The sequence below is a fragment of the Larus michahellis genome, chromosome 1, assembly GCF_964199755.1.
Source record: "Larus michahellis chromosome 1, bLarMic1.1, whole genome shotgun sequence".
Classification (NCBI taxonomy): Eukaryota; Metazoa; Chordata; class Aves; order Charadriiformes; family Laridae; genus Larus; species Larus michahellis.
The window spans coordinates 53,475,272-53,496,181 of record NC_133896.1 but is presented as its reverse complement, the minus strand read 5'-3'; the positions used below and the strand labels follow the sequence as shown (position 1 = coordinate 53,496,181).

The window sequence follows — 20,910 nt, the reverse complement described above, 5'->3', positions numbered from 1 at the left end:
TAACAGAGGAAATCTCTCCCATTTTGGAGATAAATCACTCAAGAATTACTTTAATCAAACTATTTGCAATGCTATTCTGCAGAGCATTGGAAAGACACGCTGTGATGGTTTTATTCAGACTAGAGAATATCTCAGTGTGCCAATAAGCTGAATTGACTTGCAGATTGAGGATGTTTGTCTGGTACGTTCGGGGCTTGTCTTGTGGACAGAGAGATTCCTGTTCATTGTTGCTCCTTTGCTTTAATTATCCATGGTTTCTCTTTATGCCTTGACATATTTTTCTCTTTCTTCCATGCTTTTCTGGCAAGGGCAGACACCATCCTTGTGTAAACCAATGAAGGAGCCTCCAGCCTGGACAGCCACATCCTGCTACCCCAGTGCTGTGCGGCTCACTCTTCCTCCATTTTCCCCATAACCTGGGATTCTGCTCATTTCTGTGTCATTTTTTTTGTTACCATCCTCATTCCTTGATGCTTTTATACTCTAACACGTGGTTGTTTGTAATGCAACCCAGATCCTATGACATGGATCTCACGAAATTACAGTGAAGTAGTGCAAATGCCAGACTATGCTGCTTACCCTGGACACCAGCATTGACATATTTCAGGGAAAGACAAAGACATGACTCCCACCAGGCCAACCATTACAGCCTAGCAAAAAAAAAAAAAAAAAAAACAAACAAAAGAAACAGCAAAAACAAAAACAAAAAAAAAAACAACAAAAAACACCCAAACAACACCCACCCACCCACCACCAAACCAGCCAAAACCCCCAAAAGAACACATTTCATCTAAATTCTGCAGGTCAGAGAGCAACAGAGAACTAACTGTCACGCTTCAACATCCTTCTTTCCAGAAGGGTACAACAGTAGGAATTCTGATCTAAACTGTTCAGCATATGCAGGTCATGGCAGAATTACAAACAAAGCAAAATAAAATATGTGACAAAGTATGGTCACAACTTGTTTATGTCTGGCCAACCAAGACCAGCTCATCCAGTGACCTTTAGAAAGCATCTTTCCTTAGTGGTGTGATTAAGTGGATTATGCCAAATTAACTAATCCCAAGAATCTTTCTATTTTTCCATTTTTACGCCATCACTAATCTTCACTGATGCATTGGGCAAGTCACATCACTTCTCCATGCCCCTTTCCTCCCCATGATCATTTCTTCTTCTGTGAAGACTACACAGGGCCACAGGTGAAATACATGACCACAAGATGGTGGTGGTATTACAGAGATGAATCGCAGAGTTCTGTATGACCACCATGCAAAGACGAGGACAAATTGGTCTGGTTTTATGTTACCAGTTGTCCAGAGCTGAGAACATCTGTTCTGGAGTCATAGAGAAGATGGCATTACAGGACTGTGTCCACAACTAGCGTCATCATAAGGTAAATACATAATTGTTTGCACATAATTGTTCTTGAATATGCCACAAGCTTTCTGTTATGTTTTCTCCCTTTTAACAAAACAATTTCGATTTAAATATTAAATGCGAATTCAACTCTCCCTCAATAAATAAACAGTAGCAATTTGATATATCAAATTGAACAGTATTCCATTTGTTTTTTTGACCAGTGTCAGGGTATTGAGACACAGTACAGGTACTAAGGAGCTTTTTCCTATTTTCACTTGATAGAAGTGTTAGCACAAAACCTTATGTAATTCAATGGATGTCCAGCCAAATGTCCATGTCATTGATCTGTTTATTTTTAAGGATTCCACTCAGAGTCATTACCAGAGACCAAAGATAACACACGTATAAAGGGGAAAAACTTATTTAGCTCATGGAAGTATAGTCAATTTAGCAAGGAAATTGCTTTACAATCGTTTCTGATGCTGGAGTAGAAAGGGTTGTCAGCAGTCCTCAAAGCTGGATTTGATATTTCTGCCACAGCCCATGATTTGTGTGGCTGGTGAACAACCAGGTGTTTACCTGAGCACATAGACTGAAGTCAGGGCATCCAGATATTCCATTGCTTTCATAAAAAGGAAAGCTTTTACTACTTTGTGCCCTTTCATAAAACAGGAAGAGTTTACTACTTTGTGCCCTTTCCACTTAGAATCACAGAATGGCAGGGCTTGGAAGGGACCTTCAGAGACCATCTAGTCCAACCCCCCTGCCAAAGCAGGCTCATCGAGAGCAGGTTGCACACGAAAGCATGTCCTTTGAATATTTCCAGAGAAGGAGATTCCACAGCCTCTCTGGGCAGCCTGTTCCAGTGCTCTGTCACCCTTTATTAAACGCAAGAAAGGAAGAAAATCCCCCATATTAAATGAACTGAAGACAAACCGCAGTTCTAGACAACGAGATGAAGTATCAGTCCCACATGCAGACAGTTTCCACACACACAGTCCCACCTAGTCATACAGCTCCCAACCTCACAGGTTTATCAAAAAAAAAAAAATAAAATACCACAAGAGAATGCAAGAAGCCTTCTGTACAAGAGCCAGACAAAACAGTAGACATCCTAGATTTGGACTAGTCCTAGGAAAAAAAAAATAAATTATATATAATCTTGCAGCTCCTGGATGACTTGCATTGTCAAATCCAGCATTTCCATGTGGCCTCAACACCCGTTCCAGGGGCACTTTCCCTCCCCTCTGCCTTTCCCTAAGCCATCTGAGAGGTCTATCAGTTGTAGGAACTACCTGCCTCCTTTACAACCCCACTTCACCCCAGGCAGGGTGAGGAAATCACTCTTCTCATATTATGCACATTCCTTGTGCATGAAATTTACCTTTTTGTGCCTATTTAAACATCTAGCAAATTCAAATGCTTTTGACTCAGTCTGAAGAGGAATAGGTTCAGCAACGGGCAAGCGTTCACGCTGTCCCAAGAGAAGTAAAGGTGGTTCACCTACATGAGAATATGGCCAAAGGAATATAAAAAAAAAAAAAAAAATTAAAAAAATTCCAGACCGGAGGAGCAGAATGAATCAAGCGACTCCTGCAGGTTACTAATGTAATCACAGGGCTGCCAGGGAGATTTTCTCAACCTTGAACATGACAGAGAGGGAGGTCCTCAGCCTGCAACACAGTTGTTCTCCTCAGGCTGCTTCCTGGGAGGAAGAGTCAATAAAATTAACTTGAGGGTCGTAGGTACCACAATGATGCCTTCCCCCCCGCAAAATGGCCATTCACACGTTCTACTTATTAAAGAATAATGACAAAATTGGCGTTTTTTAAAAGCTAAAATATAAAGATGATATCCCATAAATGTAACTAAAAGAAAGATTTAAGATACTACTGACACAACTGCAATTAACTCTTGAACCAGGAAGGGAACTGTTGTAAAAACCTGTTTGTGTCCAGAATTTGTGAAAACAGAATCGAGGTTTACAAGTGTAAATTTGGGTAGCTAATAATTTTGTCTCCTTAAAACAGATTTAACCTCAAAATATCAAATATACACCTATGTGTGACGCTTATAGCCAACTAAAGGTGTTGCTTGGTATATCTACAGGTCTGGCAGCTTGACATAAATTCTTTTCAGTAAAAATCTAAAAACCCACCAGAGTCTGAATACACTCACCTAGAAATCGATGTATTCTTAGAGGACTCATTCTTAAATCCACTAAACACACACTACAAGGTCTTCAACAGGAACACAGAATTTTCTCAATTTCTTTTATGTCTGTCACACAACACTAACTCACTTTTTTTTTTTTAAAACAGGATGAAGACACCGACATAAATAGCTAAGTACTGCTACTAGCCTTGTACTCCAATTCAGCATTTCAGACAAAACTGAAATATCCCAAAAATGCAATTATCTCTCTGAAGCAGCAGCTCATTTGGGAAAGACATATTACCCACACAACTGATCCCATTGGTCTTAAAACTGATTTGTTTACAAGATCCCTGGAGATTTTGCAGTCTGTTTCAAATGAGAATAAAGATTCATTTCTTGCATGCAGTAAGGGTTACGGGAATATTTGTCTCTGTCAGCATAGTCAATAAAGCTAAAGGAATACTTCCACCAAAATAGAAGAAGAATGCTTTAAGCTGGAAATGTGATATCTGCACTTTAAAAATGACTAACTTCAGAGAGTTTGAAATCAGACATTTTCCACAACCAAAATTACCTGTCAAGCTCTTAGAATTAAAATTGTTTACCAATTTTTGCGTAAGATAGTCCATCCAAGATGCATCCAGTGTGTATCCAAGACTTGATATGACATAAACCCTTCAGTAAGAGTATGTAAAAAGTTGCTTTGTACTTCAGGACAAGTTTCTACCAGCTACCAGCAAAGGCTGAAAGAGATGTTTAGGAACTTAAAAACAAGAATATAGCCAAACTTTGGCTAAAAAAAAAAAAAAAAAGTATGTTATAAATAACATAGCTATTGCTGTTCTTTTTTGAGGTTCAGAAAGCCTCTACCTTCCCCCAAGGCCAGCAAAGAATCTCCCCCCTTTCCACCTACACACTACTTTTAGACAGATCACAAGGAAACCAGTATTTTGATACACTGAACATTTATTGTCTTTCACAAGACAAAATGAAGTTTCCCCTGTCGATGAAAAGCCATCAAGATGACCATAAAGGGGACAGGGTGCAGAATTCCAGTGTACAGTATACGCAACAAATTACCTCCCTGACTACCCTGGAAGAAAGATGATTGATCAATCTCACTGCAACTAAAAAACAGGATTATAAAATATTTACAGAAAAGAACAGTACAGAAAATAAAAACTGGACAACCATATGCGTATGAAATGCCACCAACACTTCTCCGTCTCCTTAAAAACCTGTTCCACTACCCTCCCAGAGCATTCAGGATGTGCAAGGATTCAGGCAGAGCATAGTCACCTCCCCACTCCCACACTCCCCCTCCCCAGAGTACCATTATCTCCCTCCAAGGAAGGGGGAGGACTTGAGGAAAGCAGCGTCACCTTCTTGACAGTAATTTCCTCCCACCGAGTGGACACGCCACCTCTGAAAGGAGGTTCTCAGCCACACTTCATCTGCAGCAGTCTCTACTCAGAGCATACTGGCAAGTTAACCTGTGGGTAGGGAACTATTCCCTGTCATGCGAGCCCTTTCATTGCTTGCAGGAGGACCTTTCCTTCTCCTCCCTCCGCGGTGGTCTGATCTGTGTTGAGGGGCAGGAAAGCTAACTAGGACTATGACAGGTCACAGGAGACCTTCCATTTCTTTCATGAAGGCTTCATACACATCATCCTTTGTCTGTACAGAGATAGGGGCAGATGATCCAGCCTTAGGGGCAGCTTTGGTTAATGGGAGAGCAGGCTCATCATCCTGTTTTCTCTGGGAGGCAGCAGAAGCCCCTTTATTTTCCCGGCGCACTCGCAAGGCAGTGGGCACAAAGCGAGTGATCTCTGCCTTGGGGTTAGTGATCTGCGGCTTGGCACTGATAGTGGCCGTAGCTTTCTTCTCAATGGTGGCCGCACTGGTGTCATCCGCCTTGGGGCGCTGAATCAAGCTGGGTGGGGCACTCAGTACTCCAGGATTTGGAATGGGAGCTGGTGGGAAGAGACCAGGTGGGGCAGGTCCTAATGGAGGCACCAGAGGTGGCCGTAACATACCTGGTCGAGGAGGAGGGATACCTGTGAGAAGAAGAAAAAGCATGAGCTGACTCCACACCTGGGAGTCTTAAAATCTTTGGTCAAAAAAGTGCAAAGGCTCAGAAAGCCAAGAAGGAAAAACAAAACAAAAAAACACCCGACAAAATGCAGCAGGACTGTCTTTAAAAAATAAAAATGTCTTCAACCCTGCACCAAACGCTGGGTTGAAAATGATGCTGATCCTCACGTTTTGAAAGCTACAGGAGCCTGTGTATTGCTCCCTTTCAAATTTTAAAGTTATAATCTGAAAATAAATGTTCTTGATGACCCATCTCATTGGAATTTCAGGGTCATCTGAAATGTCTGACCAGGCAGAAAAAATAAATATCCCTATCTCCAACTCATTAAGTGTAGCACTATTATAGCACCCAGGGGTTACACAGAAACAGTCCAGCAGAAGTTCAAATTCTGAAATTCCCTTTTTGAGGACAGAATTCTTGCCACCAAACTACGCGGGACAGTATGGAATTACTTCTTCTTATTACACAGAAAAAGACACAGCCCAATGTAGCCACACAGACAGGAACAACGGCAAACTGGTAACCACTTCTACTTCTGGCTTTGTCACCGCATCAAAAACTAGGAAACTAAAGCAGGGAGAGACTTGGTGCTGAAGCAAACAGAATACTTTACCTGGCGGGGCAGGTGGGGGCAGTCGAGGAGGAGGCCCACGTGGAGGAGGACCTGGGGGCAAACCTGGTGGCGGGCCTGGGGGAGGGCCAGGTGGTCGCCCAGGTGGAGGGCCCGGTGGTAGAAGTCGAGGTAAAGGCCCACGCAGTCCTGGTAAGCCAGGAGGCCTCAGGAAAGGAGGAGCTCCTGAAAGCACACACACAAATGAAGAGAAATTTAGGTCATGGTTAAGAAAACCCCAAACTATTCATCAACTAATATTAAAGATCCTCAACAGGCACTTGAAAGCTGTTCTAATGCTAGCCAGCTGCCAGGTTAAACTAACCTTCTAAAGGGCTCTTCCCCATGTAATGAAACAATAGCAGAGAACAACTACTGAACTGAGGTTGCTGGAATTCAAACAGCTAAAATTGGAAGAATTTTTCACTCTGGCATTTGATGGCCCTTCTGGCCTGGGAAGTAATAAGTAGTTTTGCTCTACTGAAAGTAACTCTTTTGAGGCAATGTAAAGTAAGAATTCAAGAGACAGATTTACACACTTTTTTTAATCACAAAAAAGCTTATTACTGTTGTCCAGTTCAGCTATACGGTAACCCCATTAACTTATAGAAAATAAGCTGCTGTCTTCCTCTAAATTAAAAACACCTCAAGCGTTTGCCCTCAAAAACCTCCACACACTATAAAAAAAGAGAGTCACTGATTGGCCCCATTGCTAGTAGTCTCCAGGCAGTCTAATATTGACATATATTCAAATTTAGTACTTATTTCATCTGAGGACAGTTTTCTTCCCTAACAAGGCTGAAATACATTCAGGTGGTAGAAGCCTTCACAACACAGCTTGTTAAAAAATACCGAAAAAAAAAAAAAACCAACATCAAAGCCCATAACTAGGCCAGTGGCTCCCAAGCCTCTTTAGCATGTCTTGTTCAGCATAGGGTTTGAGGGCAACAACACAAGAAAGGAAAAAAAAACAACCAACAACACTGGAGAGGTACATGGCACCAGGCCTTGGTCTTCTTACTCCAACACTGGCTCTGCAGCTGCCTCACAGTGTTACTGATAACAAATAAGCCAATGCCCATCAGGCCGACTACAGCTACAGGTGCCTGATGCATCAAAAGCACAGTACAGCAACAACAGACTGACCAGAGAAGAGCTCACACAGGTCTCAGCAAGTACCACATCAGGCTCCTGTACCTCATCTGCAACACGTTCTGAAGCTTAAAAACTCCCAAACTGATACTCTGTCTGTAGTACTGAGAGCTTGCATCCTTCAAACCAGAGTAAGTCAAGTATTCACCTGGTGGAGGGCCAGGAGGAAGGCCAGTGGGTGGGCCTGGAGGCCTCAGTGGAGGGGCTGGAGGTGGTCCTAGCGGAGGTGGCCCAGGCATAGGAGGTGCCTGTATCTGAGTTGGAGGAACAGGCTGTGGAGGCGGTTGCTGCTGTTGTGCCTGGGAGGTTGCAGTAGATGACCCACTCTCTGCAAGAGCATCCTCACTGAGTTGCTGCTGCTGCTGCTGCTGTTGTTGTGATGTCTCTTCAGATTCTGAGTCCTCTTCCTCCTCCTCCTCTTCTTCTGAATATTCCTCCACTTCTCTCCCTTCTTCTGGGATTTCCTGACCTGGAAATGGAGATATACTTATAAAATCAGTTCACAGGTAGTACCTTTGTGAATTATCAGAGAGCAGAGAACTTGAGCACACAGAATAAAATAGAAAGAAGAAAAAGAAAGATAAACCAAATAAAAAGAAGAAAAAGATAAACCTTACTTAAAGGAAAGAAAACCAACCACATCTTATTGTTAAACAGAAAAAGAAAAAAAAGAAAGGAAAAAAAATAATAAAAAAAAATCACTGTTCTAGATAGAGCTCTGCCACTAAGAGCAATGTGTTCTTGTGGGTGCTGAAACTTCTACTACCAACCCGAACTGCACCTATTTCAATCTATGGTTTATGGAGTTTTTGGGGAGAGAGGAGAATGGGGACATGACCTCAAAATAAGCACAACGCCCATGTCCAAGAAAGTCCAGCAGCTTTGAAAGATACTGGGGTGTCTTTCCAAACCAACCAAACAAAAAGTGTCTTTACTTTATTGGTTAACTTATTTCTGCAAAAAGATATTTTTAGGGAGCACAAATCCTTACAGGTTACAGACTGAGCCCATAGACAATCTCACCCTTTCTTTTTCGCTAAGAGGTTCATATTTCGTTTGAGAAATAGTTTAGAAGTTAAGCTAGATAAAATTTAGACAAAAAAGAAATCTCGGTACCTCAAAAAACCCCGTAAGTTGCCACTGTAACTTTAACTCTGCTATGAAAAACACACACACTACTAGACCAAAAAGAATTTAAAAAAACCCAAATACCTAACCACAGCTTATACTCTTAGCAGATCCTACATTATGACAGTAAAATATTTACTCTATAAAATAAAAACTGTGCAAAGTAAGTTCACCAGAGAAACCTTAACTGGAAGCCTAATGGCATATCTCCACTTAATACATCCACCTCACTCACCTGCCATTCGTAACATCATGGCTTGAAGCGGAGTCAGTTCTTTCATGTTCTTTTTCTTTTTTCGTGACTTCCCAGGCATGTCTGCAAACCGTACGCTATGACCTGGGGAAAGCAAAGCATAGGCAAGGGTGGTAAGAGAAATATAATAAAATAGAGAAAACAATAAAAATCAGATAGATTTAAGTCTTCTACCTGATATGGGTAATGTATCATTGTAACATAACAATGCTCCTTATATAAGGGTTAATATTGGTGTTATTGATTATTTGAAGCTTTGCTAAGATAGTATTCACTATCAATTGGTCTACCCTAAGCAAGAAAGAAAATATTGTCAAAAAGCATTAGCAGCATGCAATTTAGTTGTCTTAGTTGTTCATGTCACCAAAGAGTGAGCGTATTTTACACTGAGGCTTAATCTTTATAGGGTACCCTGCCAATTCAATGCTTCAGGTGAAAAATGGCTTGCAACCTTACTAAACTAACGCAACTGCTAAGAAAACAGGTCCATCTGAAAAAGATGCTTCACTTCCAAATAGCTTCTGATTAATTTACTAATAAAAATTCTTCAGCTGGGATTTCGGTAAGTTAGAACAATTAGCTGGCTACACAAATTACTTTCCCTGCCAGTCAGGAAAACAGACAACAGACACAAACTCTATTAAGTACTGTTTCTCTTTTGGGAAAGAAAAAAAAAAAAAAACAGCCCCCAATCTATAACTTTACATCTTACCTGATTTCTTTTCTTCGCCACCTTCCCTCTCCTTATCATTATCACGATGCAGGAAGTCCTCGCCTTCACTGTCTGCATCTGACCTATCGCTGTCACTATCATCACTACTCTCATCGTGCTTGTCTTGATCCATATCCTCAGGATAACCTTCGTCTTCGCTGGTACTGGACATATCATCATCGTGCCCTCGCTGTCCTGCAGGAAACAAAGTATCAGGAAATGCATTAACTACAAATACACTGGTTTGAAAGACAAACTATTTTGTATTTCTACAGTTAGCAAAATCCCCCTAGCAACAGCACAGACATATTGTCAAGCCTTTACTGTTTAGCACATATTCTGAAAGAATATTCCAGGGAGTTTATTTATAAGATTTCCTATTAACCAGCTGGTTAACTTGCACAGCAAACAAGTGAAGGCAACTCCTATCTGCAACTCATTAGTTCATTTCTATTCACCAATGACCCACCATTGAAATACTTTGATGCTTTCTGGTATGCAATAAAGCTGATCTACCCATTAACAAAAAATTCTAAGGATGATACAGTAACTGTGTGACAAGGAGGACCTAGTTTCCCCCCACAAAAGCATATCCAGGGTCAGTTGGTGTTTTTGTTATTGGTCTGGTGGTTTGGGGTTTTTTTTTTTTGTGTCCTGGTTTGAGGTAAAACAGAACCAATTTTCTGATTTGTAATTTTACTTTTTAGCTGGGCCTCTTCTAACTGACTAAAGCCTGAAATTAACGGCATATTGTTCAGAAACTGTTCACTCTCAGAGTGATAAGACCTGATTACACCAGGGAATGGTATGCAGAGGCTCTTGCTTATACTTATTGCTATAACAACCGAGGTCAGCTAACTTCACCGTTTGCCCCATTAGAGGGTCGGAAGCAGAGAAGCGTAGAGGGGTCCCATCTGCAGGGAGGAGCGGACGGGACAGATGACCCAAAACTGACGAACAGGGTATTCCATCCCATATGCATCACGCTCAGTATAAAAGCTGAGGGATCAAAGGGACAAGGCTGCTCTGGATCGTTTTTTTTTTTTTTCTTCAATGGCCAACGTCTGAGGAGGACCCTGTCTGTTCGTCTGCCTTTGATCCTGATCTGAGCATTCCTGACTCTAGTGCCAGAATTCAGCTCCTGTCCGTCGCTGACTCCAGTCTGGGACTTTCCCTGTGTCTGCTGGTGACGCGATCGTCATCCCAGGAGCTGGATACGGTTTTGTATAAATTGTACACTTTTTTTTTATTTTATTATTATTTCTTATTTCCTTATTTATTATTATTTTCATTAAAGTAGTTTAGTTCTTTTTTCTAAACTCGTAAATCTCCTTATTTCTTCCTCTGCTCTCTGAGGATAGACAGGGGGGAGGGCCATCTGTCATTCTGATTGGCCAATCCGGCCAAAACCATGACATTTTGAAAAAGGAAGACTTCCTTGAGAATAGCTGGGGTTTTTTAAGGGATAGTATGTGCAATGTTTCAACACTGTTAAGACTACGTGGGAAAATATCCAATCTGTGAAACCTAACAAAAAAAAAATCTGAAAGTTGTAATTAGACGTTACAACATTTAAAAATAGAGCTGATACCAAAATTGCAGATATTATGAAATATAGCGGAATCACCTCAGAGGTGCAGTCACTTAAGAAGAGTCCTTCAAGTACTATTAACACCCGTATTGCCCAGAGAATGCCTTATCTAGGCCACACTATGTTCACAGCAGTATTATCCATAGCAAAATAGAGAGGTCAAGGAAAACCCCAGACAGTAATAGGAAAGCCCTTACCTGCTTCAGAACTGTAAGAAATCTCCTCTTCTCGCCTTCGAGGAGCCATCTCCAAGGTGAAACCCACTTTACGGCCATACATCTGTAGGACTTGAGGTGGGGGTGGCCCTGGAGGAGGTCCAGGGGGCTTCCTGCCTGGAGGTAAACGTGGAACACCAAGCCCAGGAGGAGGAAGTACAGAGATGGACCGAACTGGTGGTCTGGAAATAAAAAAGTAAATTAGAAATGTAGGAACACAAACATGCAAACACGCACTTAATAAAATTCTTTATCCTTCTCTCCTACACAGCTTCTAAAAAGAAACATGAGCATTTATAAAGTATAGATTTTTCCCAAGGAGTTTACAGCCTCGTACAAAGACACGACTGCTGAAGATCAGACAAAAGCAAGGTTCTCAGAAGGCAACCACAGAGGAGACTGGAAAAAAAGGCAAGGATTGAATCCCACCACTGAAGCGGAATGAAGTAGCCACAAAGTTGATGAAAATAGAAGGCCATTCATAAAGAAATAGGAAGAACTAGTAGCAGAACAAGAAAACTGATAAACAAGTTGTTATGGTTTGAGAAAACCCATAACAATTTATTGTTGTTTAGACAATTATTCTATCACCCGATGACCACTCTCCACCCGAGAGGGGGAATTGTGGAAAACAAGGAAACACAAGGGTTGAAATATAAATAGATTTTATAGGATAAGAGTAAATAATTAAAATTAATGCTAAAGAACCAGTATCGATCCCGATACCAACATAAAATACACAAGGATTATACTCAGCCCATTCTATCAGTAGGGAGCTGTGCACTCCCAGCACTGGACAGCAAATGTCAGACACTGCAAGCACTACGGCTTCAGGAGGAAGGGAAGGGCTCAGGGGTCCGGTACCAGGCCAAAAAGTTCTCTGGACCACTGCCATCAAGGGAGAGACAAAACTACGCAGCAAACTTTCTAATTTATATTGAATGTGACATTCATGGTATGAAATAATCCTGTCATCCAGCCTGGGTCAAGTGCTCAGGCCTCACTCCTCCTCACCCCTGCACTTGGCAAAGCTCAAAAACACTGAGACCTTGAATACCACACAGCCTAGGTGGCTATAAAGTAAATATTTTCACAAATTCAGACACTAAAGTCTTCTAAAAGGGCAGTTTTCCCAAGCATTAGAAGATAAATTAGTCCTATGTTGCTCAACCCAGGACACAAGTAAACTAGGAGCTTAAACTGAATATACTAGCATGACAAAATAACACATATACCTCAATTTAAGGAGAACTTATGTTCAAACTGGCAGGGCTTTAAGTTTTACTGATATGCAGAAAGACAAATGCGAGAAGACATAGCTTATTACTCAAAGCAATTTAAACAAAAGCCAGTAATAGTAGGGAAAGATTAAAGGGCTTTGGTTAAAAGAAAGTGCAATTCATTTGCACAGGATTCCCGATTTCTGCTAGTCAATATTACCTCTGCTTCTACCCCTAGCTCCTCCCCAGTAATGAGTGCTCTTTTTTTACTTCCCCTTCAAGTTTCTTTTTCCACTTACCCATAGGCTGATGTCTTCTTGAGAATAGAAGGTGGTTGAGCCCCTGGAAGGGGAATGTCCTGTATGAGAATGTTGGAGGGAGCATGCGGCATATCTGGTAAGGGGATACTTTCCACTTCAACGTGTTGAGCATTCTGGGGAAAAAAGAACAAAATATAATAATATTAATATTGTATTAATAATAATATTATTATAATTAGTTATTCCCACAGAAACTACCACACAACCTTATGACCTTTCAGAGTACAGAACACACGGGACGTGCCATCACTTGCCAAAGGTGTCTGTTCTTAGGGCATGTTATTTTGCAGCAGTTCATGAAAGACATTTGGGAGAAAAGTCAACAGTAAAAGCTCTCAACACAAAACAAAGCACACACAGCGCACCCATGAAAGGCTTTGGTCAAAATCCAGTTGGGTTTCCATCTCCACTTAGACCTTCAGTCCCCAAAACGGACTGCAGACACATACACCTGTATTTTATGAGTATCCAGAAGGCACACATCACAGGCTGCTGCATATTCCAAACAAAGACAAAAAAAAAAAAAAGAAAAAAAAGAAAAATCTTACAGATACTTGCACTTGGAAAACATTATGTTCTCCAATATGGTAGGGAAAAATGTCAAAGAAACCTCTTTAAAGGAAAGCCAAAAGATTCTCACTATTTCCAGAAACAGATTTAGAAGAAATTCACAGAAATATCAACTGCACACTCACTGGCTCACTCTCTTTGACACAGAAAAATTCTCACATTGTTAATTTAAAACATAAACTTCCCTTTCCCTTGTAATTTCTTGTTGAATTAAATCAATATCAGATAAATACAGACTTGACAACCCTCATGCTGTCCTCACTAAAATGCTGTAACCAGAGATACTATGACAATTAACGCAAGTACTTAATATGGGCCACACAACATATACACTTGCCTCTTATAAAGTTCCCTTCCTTTGTAACTGTCACACCTAAAGAGCAGACAAATAGTATACACTGCCACAGTCACAAGTCTGAAATACAATAAGCATTACCTTGACAGCATCAAAATACTGGCTGAGTTGTGATCTCTTTTGCTCATACTCCACTTCCAATTTGCGCAGTTCTTTGTAGATGTCAGGATTCTCCTTCTCGTAGAGCCGCAAGATGCGCTCAAAAGTCTCACGGAGTTTTTTGCGTTTATCCTTTAGTACTTTTTCATTAAGTTGTGGCTGCTGTACTGGGTTAAACTCTAATCCAAGACAGCAAAAAATAACCCAAAAATTCATAAGTTACTCTACTGCACAACTGCGAAGAATCAAAACAACTTCAAAGCAAACAATGTCCAACCCTTATCTTCAGGAAGTCTTCAGCTTTATGACAATCCCCTCCAACTTCCAAGTTACTACTCATGCTTTTTATCAGCCACCTTCTCAGAAAAAAAGTCATCTTTGATGGCACCACATCACCTTAAATCACAATCAATCCCCAATTATTCATTGAATCTCCCCTTCTAACAGGAAAGGAAAAAGGTTACTCTATTTTAGTCTCCCAGTCATCCCTTAAAATTATGTTATGTGTCTACATAAGCCATTGCCTAAGTCCAACACCTGGTACATCTCACTCACCCATCTCATCCAATTTCTCCATGTCCCGGATAATCTGCTTTGGATCTTTCATCTTCAGTACAGCTGCTCGTACCATCATTCGTTGCTTTTTGTTCTAAAAAAATCAGAGATCAAGCAGATCAGAAGAGTGTCACAAGAGAGACAGAACATTTGTACCACATACTCCCCTCCCAATATTCCCAGTCTGCAGAAAAAAAATGTCTCAAAATGCCCTGCAAATATTCACCACAGCACAAATCAGCATCAAACAGATCCACTATCTTGCTATTTACAAATGCTCCTATAATTCAGTCGCTCCAATTAAGACACATACAATCAACAAGATAACAAACTGACAAAAGGTATACAGTAAAACACACTAAAAGGTATGCGAGTCTTGGGTAATTGATTTGTTGTTTGGTTGGGTTTTTTTAATTCCCAAATACTTAAAATAATGTTTCAGAAAGCTGCAATCATCACAAGTTAAAAAAATAGTAGATGATGAGATATAGTTACTCAAAACAAGATTTCTATTTTTTTTTTTTTTTTTTAAAAACTACTTGTTTGGACAGTGTTTGCCAAAGTCAATCTTAGGATATCAACCAAAACATCTGTAGTCTCCCCATCAGCCATGGCCCATTACAATCACAAACATGATACATAGTACAGAGAATGCCAAGTAAACATTTCTGATCTCTTTATTTACCTTCTTTAGCTCTCTCTTCCGAGCTTCCTTACCTAGAGAGGAGGGGTAAAGAGAAAATAACAACTTGAAAGAGACAACCAAATTCATGAAGAACCTTTCCTTCATCAAGATTAGTACTGTTTCTCAACAGTTCACTCATTTTAGAGAGTGTGTAACTTTTGCACTCATCTTCCCAGTGAGAGTGAAACACAGCATGAAATAGATTTCTATCTCATGTGTGTTATACAGAAAAGAAAGGAGACAAAGCAGTCTTTGTGTCTCCAGAAGCAGGGGTGTTTCTACACAGAAAAGAACAATAGGCAGCAAGTGTCATAGCATGTGTGTGCAGTCATGAAAGGATTGCTGCCTAGAAGCTGTAACAGAGCCATCTGACAACGCACTTTAAAAATATGTCGGCTTTGAACACACATCTGACATAAAGCATAATCACCATGGAAGTCTGGATTTTCTTTATCTGCTTAGCATTGACAATATCTGGCATGTTACCAAAAGGAAAAACACAGTGTGACGACTCCCTCAACTAACAAGACCACTTGCAAAATTTGACTTGTTCCTCAAATTCTAGCTTCAGACAGATTAACACTGTCCCAAGCAGCAGTCTTCAGTTTAACCAACAACTAAGTACAAAGACCTTTGAACGCTGATAATTACAGTAAAAATTAAGAGGTAAATACTGCAGAGAAACAACAGCATGCAAGCAAGCAGCCTTCTCAGGAAGTTTCTACATCAGTCAAAGCCAAGATATTTTTTAAATTAGGGAAACTCAGTTCTGATTCACAAGTGAGCTTCTTATCTTCAGAGAAAACTTTTTACCTGCTTCCCTAGGACCCCCCCTTTCCCACTTGCTTAGCTTTTATAGATACTTACGGGCCTGATCCGTGGGATTCATAAACTTCCCACTCTTGGTGGATGATGTAGATCTTCGCCCCATTTTGACTTTTTTCCTTCCACCTCAAAAAAGAAATTTTAAAACGAGGGAGAGACCTAGAAAAGATAACATGGTTTCAGGTCCTATGTACCAGTAGCTTGAGTATGCTTATTTCTTGAGAGAAGAAATACATGCAGGTTGCTCCCTCAAAAAACTTAAATACTCGTGAGGTCCTCAAACACTACTAAAAGCTCAGACATTCACATAAAAAACACCCTAGTTTAACTAAGCACTACTATTTAATTAAGTACCTAGTTACTACTATTTTGCTAAGTACCTACTTTAAACATCAACTAGATTGTTATTCATTCCAAGAGGAAAACCAAGAACCTTCTTTGCTTACACTACAGAGTGCACAGGGGAAGGAGAAAAACACATCCTATTTTCCTAAGACCATATCAGAGTCCTTCTAGCTTTTCCTTTACTCTCATAAAAGCTCTTCAATTTTTACCTTTCCATTCCTCTCTATTTAAAATGTTTCCCACAAATTTTCTCCTTTCCTCAGACTTTTAACCTGTCCTTGATTTCTCCCCCCAGCAACAATTTTATCCGTCAGCAAATGTTCTGCACACACACGCATGTCGTCTTCTCTTCTCCATAGACCAATGCTATCCCAACTGCCCTTATGCTCTCTACCTCCACCAGTATTATTTCAAACTGTGTTATGATTATCAGAGAAGGTTATTCTGGAAATAATTACTTCCTGACTTTAGACATTTCTTCAACTTACAGATGACTACGTAAGTGTCCAAACTACAGCCAGTCATGTTGCCTCTCTCACAGCTATAATCTCCCTCCACCTCCACCCCTACTTCCTTGCCAAAACACCATCCAAAAAAGAAAAAAAAAGAAGACACAGCACACAACAGATTCCACCCGAAAATCTAAAACACCCTCTGAAATTTGGGAGTTGATGGGATACAGCTTTCTAGTCACCACACTGCATCCAAACGTATCCCGACCAAAGTGAAAGTATTCACAAGTTAAGTCCAAAGTTCTCCGCTGCCTCACTGCAGTCGCCAAATGTGCATCCTTCTTCCTAATTACAGAAGATGCCACTTTTAAAACACTAAATGATGTGCCTCCCCTTAACCCCGAAGAAGAAATTCAAGCAGCGTCTTATTTAGTACTTCAAGGCCTCATAAAAGGGGTTCCTAATGAGCTCCAGTAACTGACCACATTCATTGTACTGACTAGTAAAAATCTACAGAGCTTTGCTCATGACTCATACTACCGGGCTATGCTCACAGTTGGCCTGATGTTTTCAAGAGCACCCCACAATTTCTGATCACCGATAACATATTTCCTACTTATAAGATTCCACTGACTTTATTGCAAGACACTATCATTTCTTTAGGTGCGAGCCTCACTGAACAGGAGTTTCATGTGCACCCCGCATTTCCCAGATTTCTAACATGTAAAGGGAAAAAGAATAAACTTCTGAAGCCTCGATCCCAAATCCTTTCAAGACACAAAGCAAAGAGCTCCAACAAGTTAACAGACGATGGGGGGGACACCAACCACTAAACTTAAGATTTTTTTGGCCACTGGGGAACGAGGCGGAAAGTCTCCCATGAGGCACCCGAAAGCCTCCCCTCCTCCCCCGACGGAGGGAGGAAGAGAAGGCGGTAGAGCAAACCGCCACCGCCTTCTTCTCCTCGCTTCCCTTCCCCTTCTCTTTCCCCGCCCAGCCCCGTCCCGTCCCGCTCCTCTCACCCCTCCGCCCGGCCGGGGCGGCCCGGCTCCCTCCCGCTGCAGCGGCCTCTATAACCCCCTCGCTCCTTGCCGCCGCGGCCCCACCGCCATCTTGAACAGGGACCGAGTGGCGCGCCGCCGTAAAGCGCGACTGCCGCGCCGCGCAGAACTGCGCTCCGGAAGCGAGGCCTTTACCGCGCCGTCCCCCGATTCTATAATTCCGCGGCTCTTTTCTGCCCCGCTCGGAGGTTCCTCTATGGTCGGGCCGGCGGGTGAGCCGGAGGAGGGCGTGGCTCGAGGCCCCGCGCGCGTGCCGGGGATCACGTGAGCGGCGTGGGCCGTTGCGGGCGGCCGTTGAGCCCGGCCCCTCAGGCGGCCGGAGCTGGAACGGGGATTGGGGGCTGGTGGCTCCCTGCCGGCCCCAGGGGCGGTGGAAGGCGCACTCAGGGAGGGGTATGGGAACTAGGACGCCTTTGAAGGGGGGGAGCGCTACGGCCGGTGCTGGAAATTGGCTGGGATAGAAAGGAAGCGCTTCAGTGCGGCCGCTGTTCCCCCGCGTCCTCCTGGGGAGAGCCTGCAAAATGGCCTCCTGCCCCGTCCTGGAACAAAGTGGAGCTGAGGAGCGTGTGAGAAGTCTCTATTTGTGGGGAATAAAGGCAGAGAGCTGAAGGAGCGGGAGTTCCGGGTAAACTCGGATGTTACATGTGTTTCTGGTTGGGTTTGGCTCCCCTATCAGCACGGCTGGCATCCCCTGTTAGGCTCATGTGCCAGCTGCTGTTTCAGGGGAGTGCTAGAGAAAAGCGTGTGGATGATGTTCATTGGGCAGTTCAGGCCATACAAAGAGAACAGGAGAGCTAGTTTGGTCCCAGGAGGCAGTATAGGATCTGCTCTGTTACTTGTCTTTTCCTGCAGCCCGCCCTGATGTGGAAGCGCCTGCAGCAAACTGGTGAGCACCTTTGCAGAGGCTGGTGGACAGTTGGTGGGAACTGTTCTGCTTAAAGTGCCTCTCCTAGCAAAAGTCCCCAGGCACGTGAAGAGCCACAATAAGGATACATGAAACATCTCCTTGGATACCAGTTGCATCACAATGAATAAGGAGGGAGCACGCAATAACGTGTGGGTGCAGGCTTAAAAAGTTGCAGTGCTGGAGTGAGGTGTAGGAAGGACATTTTTGCTATGTGCAGATGCACCTGGGAGCAGAGATGGTCTGGTCTCTGAGCTGAATGTGTAGACCCCCTGGCTCTGGGTGGACCCCTTGTGCAACACAACGTTCTTACAGTTTTTCAAATATTGGAGACTTAATTAGCAAACTTGGAACTTTATGAAGGATCATTGCAGGGTGGGTAAAAGCAAGACTATGAGCTGCACGTTGCATTAACACCAACATTACTTGCAAACTGCACAAAATCCATGTTAGCGGATGGCCCAGCCCAGGGGCATCCTCAGAGCCAGGGCTTTGGAAGCTCTCAGTGCTCTCAGGGAGTCTTGCTCACTGCCACACAGCAGAGTCATCCCCACCTTGTGCCTCTTTGGCCTCTTCTTTTGTATTGTGCTTGTTACTAGAAAGAATTTGCTGCAGGGCAGATTTTGGTTGCAACCATCCAGTGTTTCTACAGGGGTTTGAAAGCAGCTTAGACTGGTTTTGGCTGGTTTACAATTTCTTTTCTTCTTTGGGGCTGTTATTTGGAACACACACATTATACATTTTTAATTCTTAATCCTTCGTCCACAACAACCAACTGAGCAGAGGGAGAATGCTTGAAGGGGTGTGATGGGAACGCTATGGCCATGGCACATCCCTGCTGTGTACCATGTCACTGGAGAGGGGGACAGCTGAGGCTTTGCAGATTGGCCTCTCCTCACAGGGTTTGGGGTCTTCTGTCACGACAGTACAGCTCAGTGGGGACAGTGGTACTGACACAGCCCTAACTGCTTTCTCCCAGCAATGTCTGCTGACTTGGAGGACAATAGTCCTCTCACATTTTTCACTTGGTACTTCTGTCACACCAAGAGGCAGCTCCAGGGAGTCTAGAGGATAAACGTCATCAGACCGGTTAACCCCAGACTGGTTATGACATCTCTGGAGGACCAAGTGTAAGACTGGCTAGAGAGAGCAGGAATTATTTCTTATTTCGTGGGACAGAGTTTCAGTTCCCAAGCAGAAACAGAGCTAAGCTGTTTCTGCTCCACTGGGTGCCCTCCCTTGCATCTAGCCGGTTAGATGCATGCCGCATGCAGTTCAAGCGTGTAACTGTTAGTAATGCAAGTAAATCCCATTGATTTTCTTATTGCTAGAATTGGGGGAAAGAGTTTGGGAAGGTCCCATGCTGCTCCGCAGATTTTTTACCTCAGAACCACCTTGTTACAGCTGGATGTTGCTATACCTCTCTATGAGGTCACAGGCAGCTCTCCTAGCTGACAGGGGATGCTGCCCTGGCCTCTGTGAGCTCACAACCTCCTACCTCATAAGCAGAGGGACAGACTGCTGCCAACCAGCCTCCAACAGCTTCAATGTCTTCCACCGTCTCGTGGGCATGAGGCCACCTACCACACCTGCTGTTGCGGGCAAGCCGGCTTTCCTTTAAGCCCACCAGGAACAAGGATCTATCAAGAGGTGAATAGGAATTGTGTACCTTTATGTTCTTTATTGTGTATCCCACTTCCCCTGACACTGCTTGGAATTTGCTTTCAAGAAAACATGGACAAACTGCCTGAAAAGTACAACAGATTTGGTTTTGTTTGACTCTGTTATTCTCGTACAGCAGTGGTTGGCAATCTTGCAAAGAAACATACAGAGCTGGTAGGTTTTCTTGCTAAATTAAAAACGTACATTTGCACAGAGAAAGTCAGCAGGAGCCAGGGACTCCTGCCACTTCAACACTCAAATATAGCTGTTCCACTGATTGACAGTCTCTTGCCTCTAAACAAGTACCTCTAAACTGAGTGCCACTTCTGTCAGGAGAAGGGAGATGTCACATCTTGGAGAAACGATGCCTCGGGTCACCATGTCACCCACCACAATACCTCGTGTGAGGCAAGGCAGTGCTTTTTCCCTCATCTGAATTGCCTCTCCTGACCCATATCGCCCAGTCTGCAGCTTGTACTGGTCCCAGTTTGTCAGTTCCTAGCACCCATCCATGCTCCGGAACCCTGGGCTTTCTGTGCGATGGCTGGCAGAGCTGCTTGGGAGCCGACAGCTGCATTGCCATCT

General features: G+C 42.8%; 1 protein-coding gene across 2 annotated transcripts; it reads right to left on the bottom strand.

Annotated features, from left to right (window-relative positions):
- Positions 1 to 4,462: 4,462 nt before the first annotated feature.
- On the bottom strand, positions 4,463 to 18,014 carry WBP11 (WW domain binding protein 11). 2 transcript variants are annotated; one of them, XM_074576577.1, is made up of 13 exons: positions 17,721 to 17,988; positions 15,944 to 16,060; positions 15,077 to 15,108; positions 14,392 to 14,485; positions 13,819 to 14,015; positions 13,178 to 13,304; positions 12,792 to 12,925; positions 11,255 to 11,454; positions 9,467 to 9,661; positions 8,737 to 8,838; positions 7,522 to 7,842; positions 6,225 to 6,407; positions 4,463 to 5,573 (listed from the first exon to the last, which is right to left on the bottom strand). In XM_074576577.1, exons 6-13 carry the CDS (start codon positions 13,214 to 13,216, stop codon positions 5,140 to 5,142), a joined length of 1,608 nt encoding a protein of 535 aa, XP_074432678.1. In that variant the 5' UTR covers positions 13,217 to 13,304; positions 13,819 to 14,015; positions 14,392 to 14,485; positions 15,077 to 15,108; positions 15,944 to 16,060; positions 17,721 to 17,988; the 3' UTR covers positions 4,463 to 5,139. The 2 variants fall into 2 exon arrangements, with proteins under 2 accessions (XP_074432678.1, XP_074432668.1); XM_074576567.1 differs by lacking the exon at positions 13,178 to 13,304 and having other exon boundaries at positions 17,721 to 18,014.
- Positions 18,015 to 20,910: the final 2,896 nt, after the last annotated feature.

What these genes read in the sequence shown, in the direction of transcription:
- WBP11 (XM_074576567.1), bottom strand. Translation starts at nt 16,007, where the DNA reads ATGGGGCGAAGATCTACATCATCCACCAAGAGTGGGAAGTTTATGAAT. An exon ending in GGAAGAGAGAGCTAAAGAAG is followed by an intron (nt 14,486 to 15,076) that starts GTAAATAAAGAG and finishes TGATTTTTTTAG; the next exon opens with AACAAAAAGCAACGAATGAT. An exon ending in TGGCGAAGAAAAGAAATCAG is followed by an intron (nt 8,839 to 9,466) that starts GTAAGATGTAAA and finishes TGCTTTCCCCAG; the next exon opens with GTCATAGCGTACGGTTTGCA.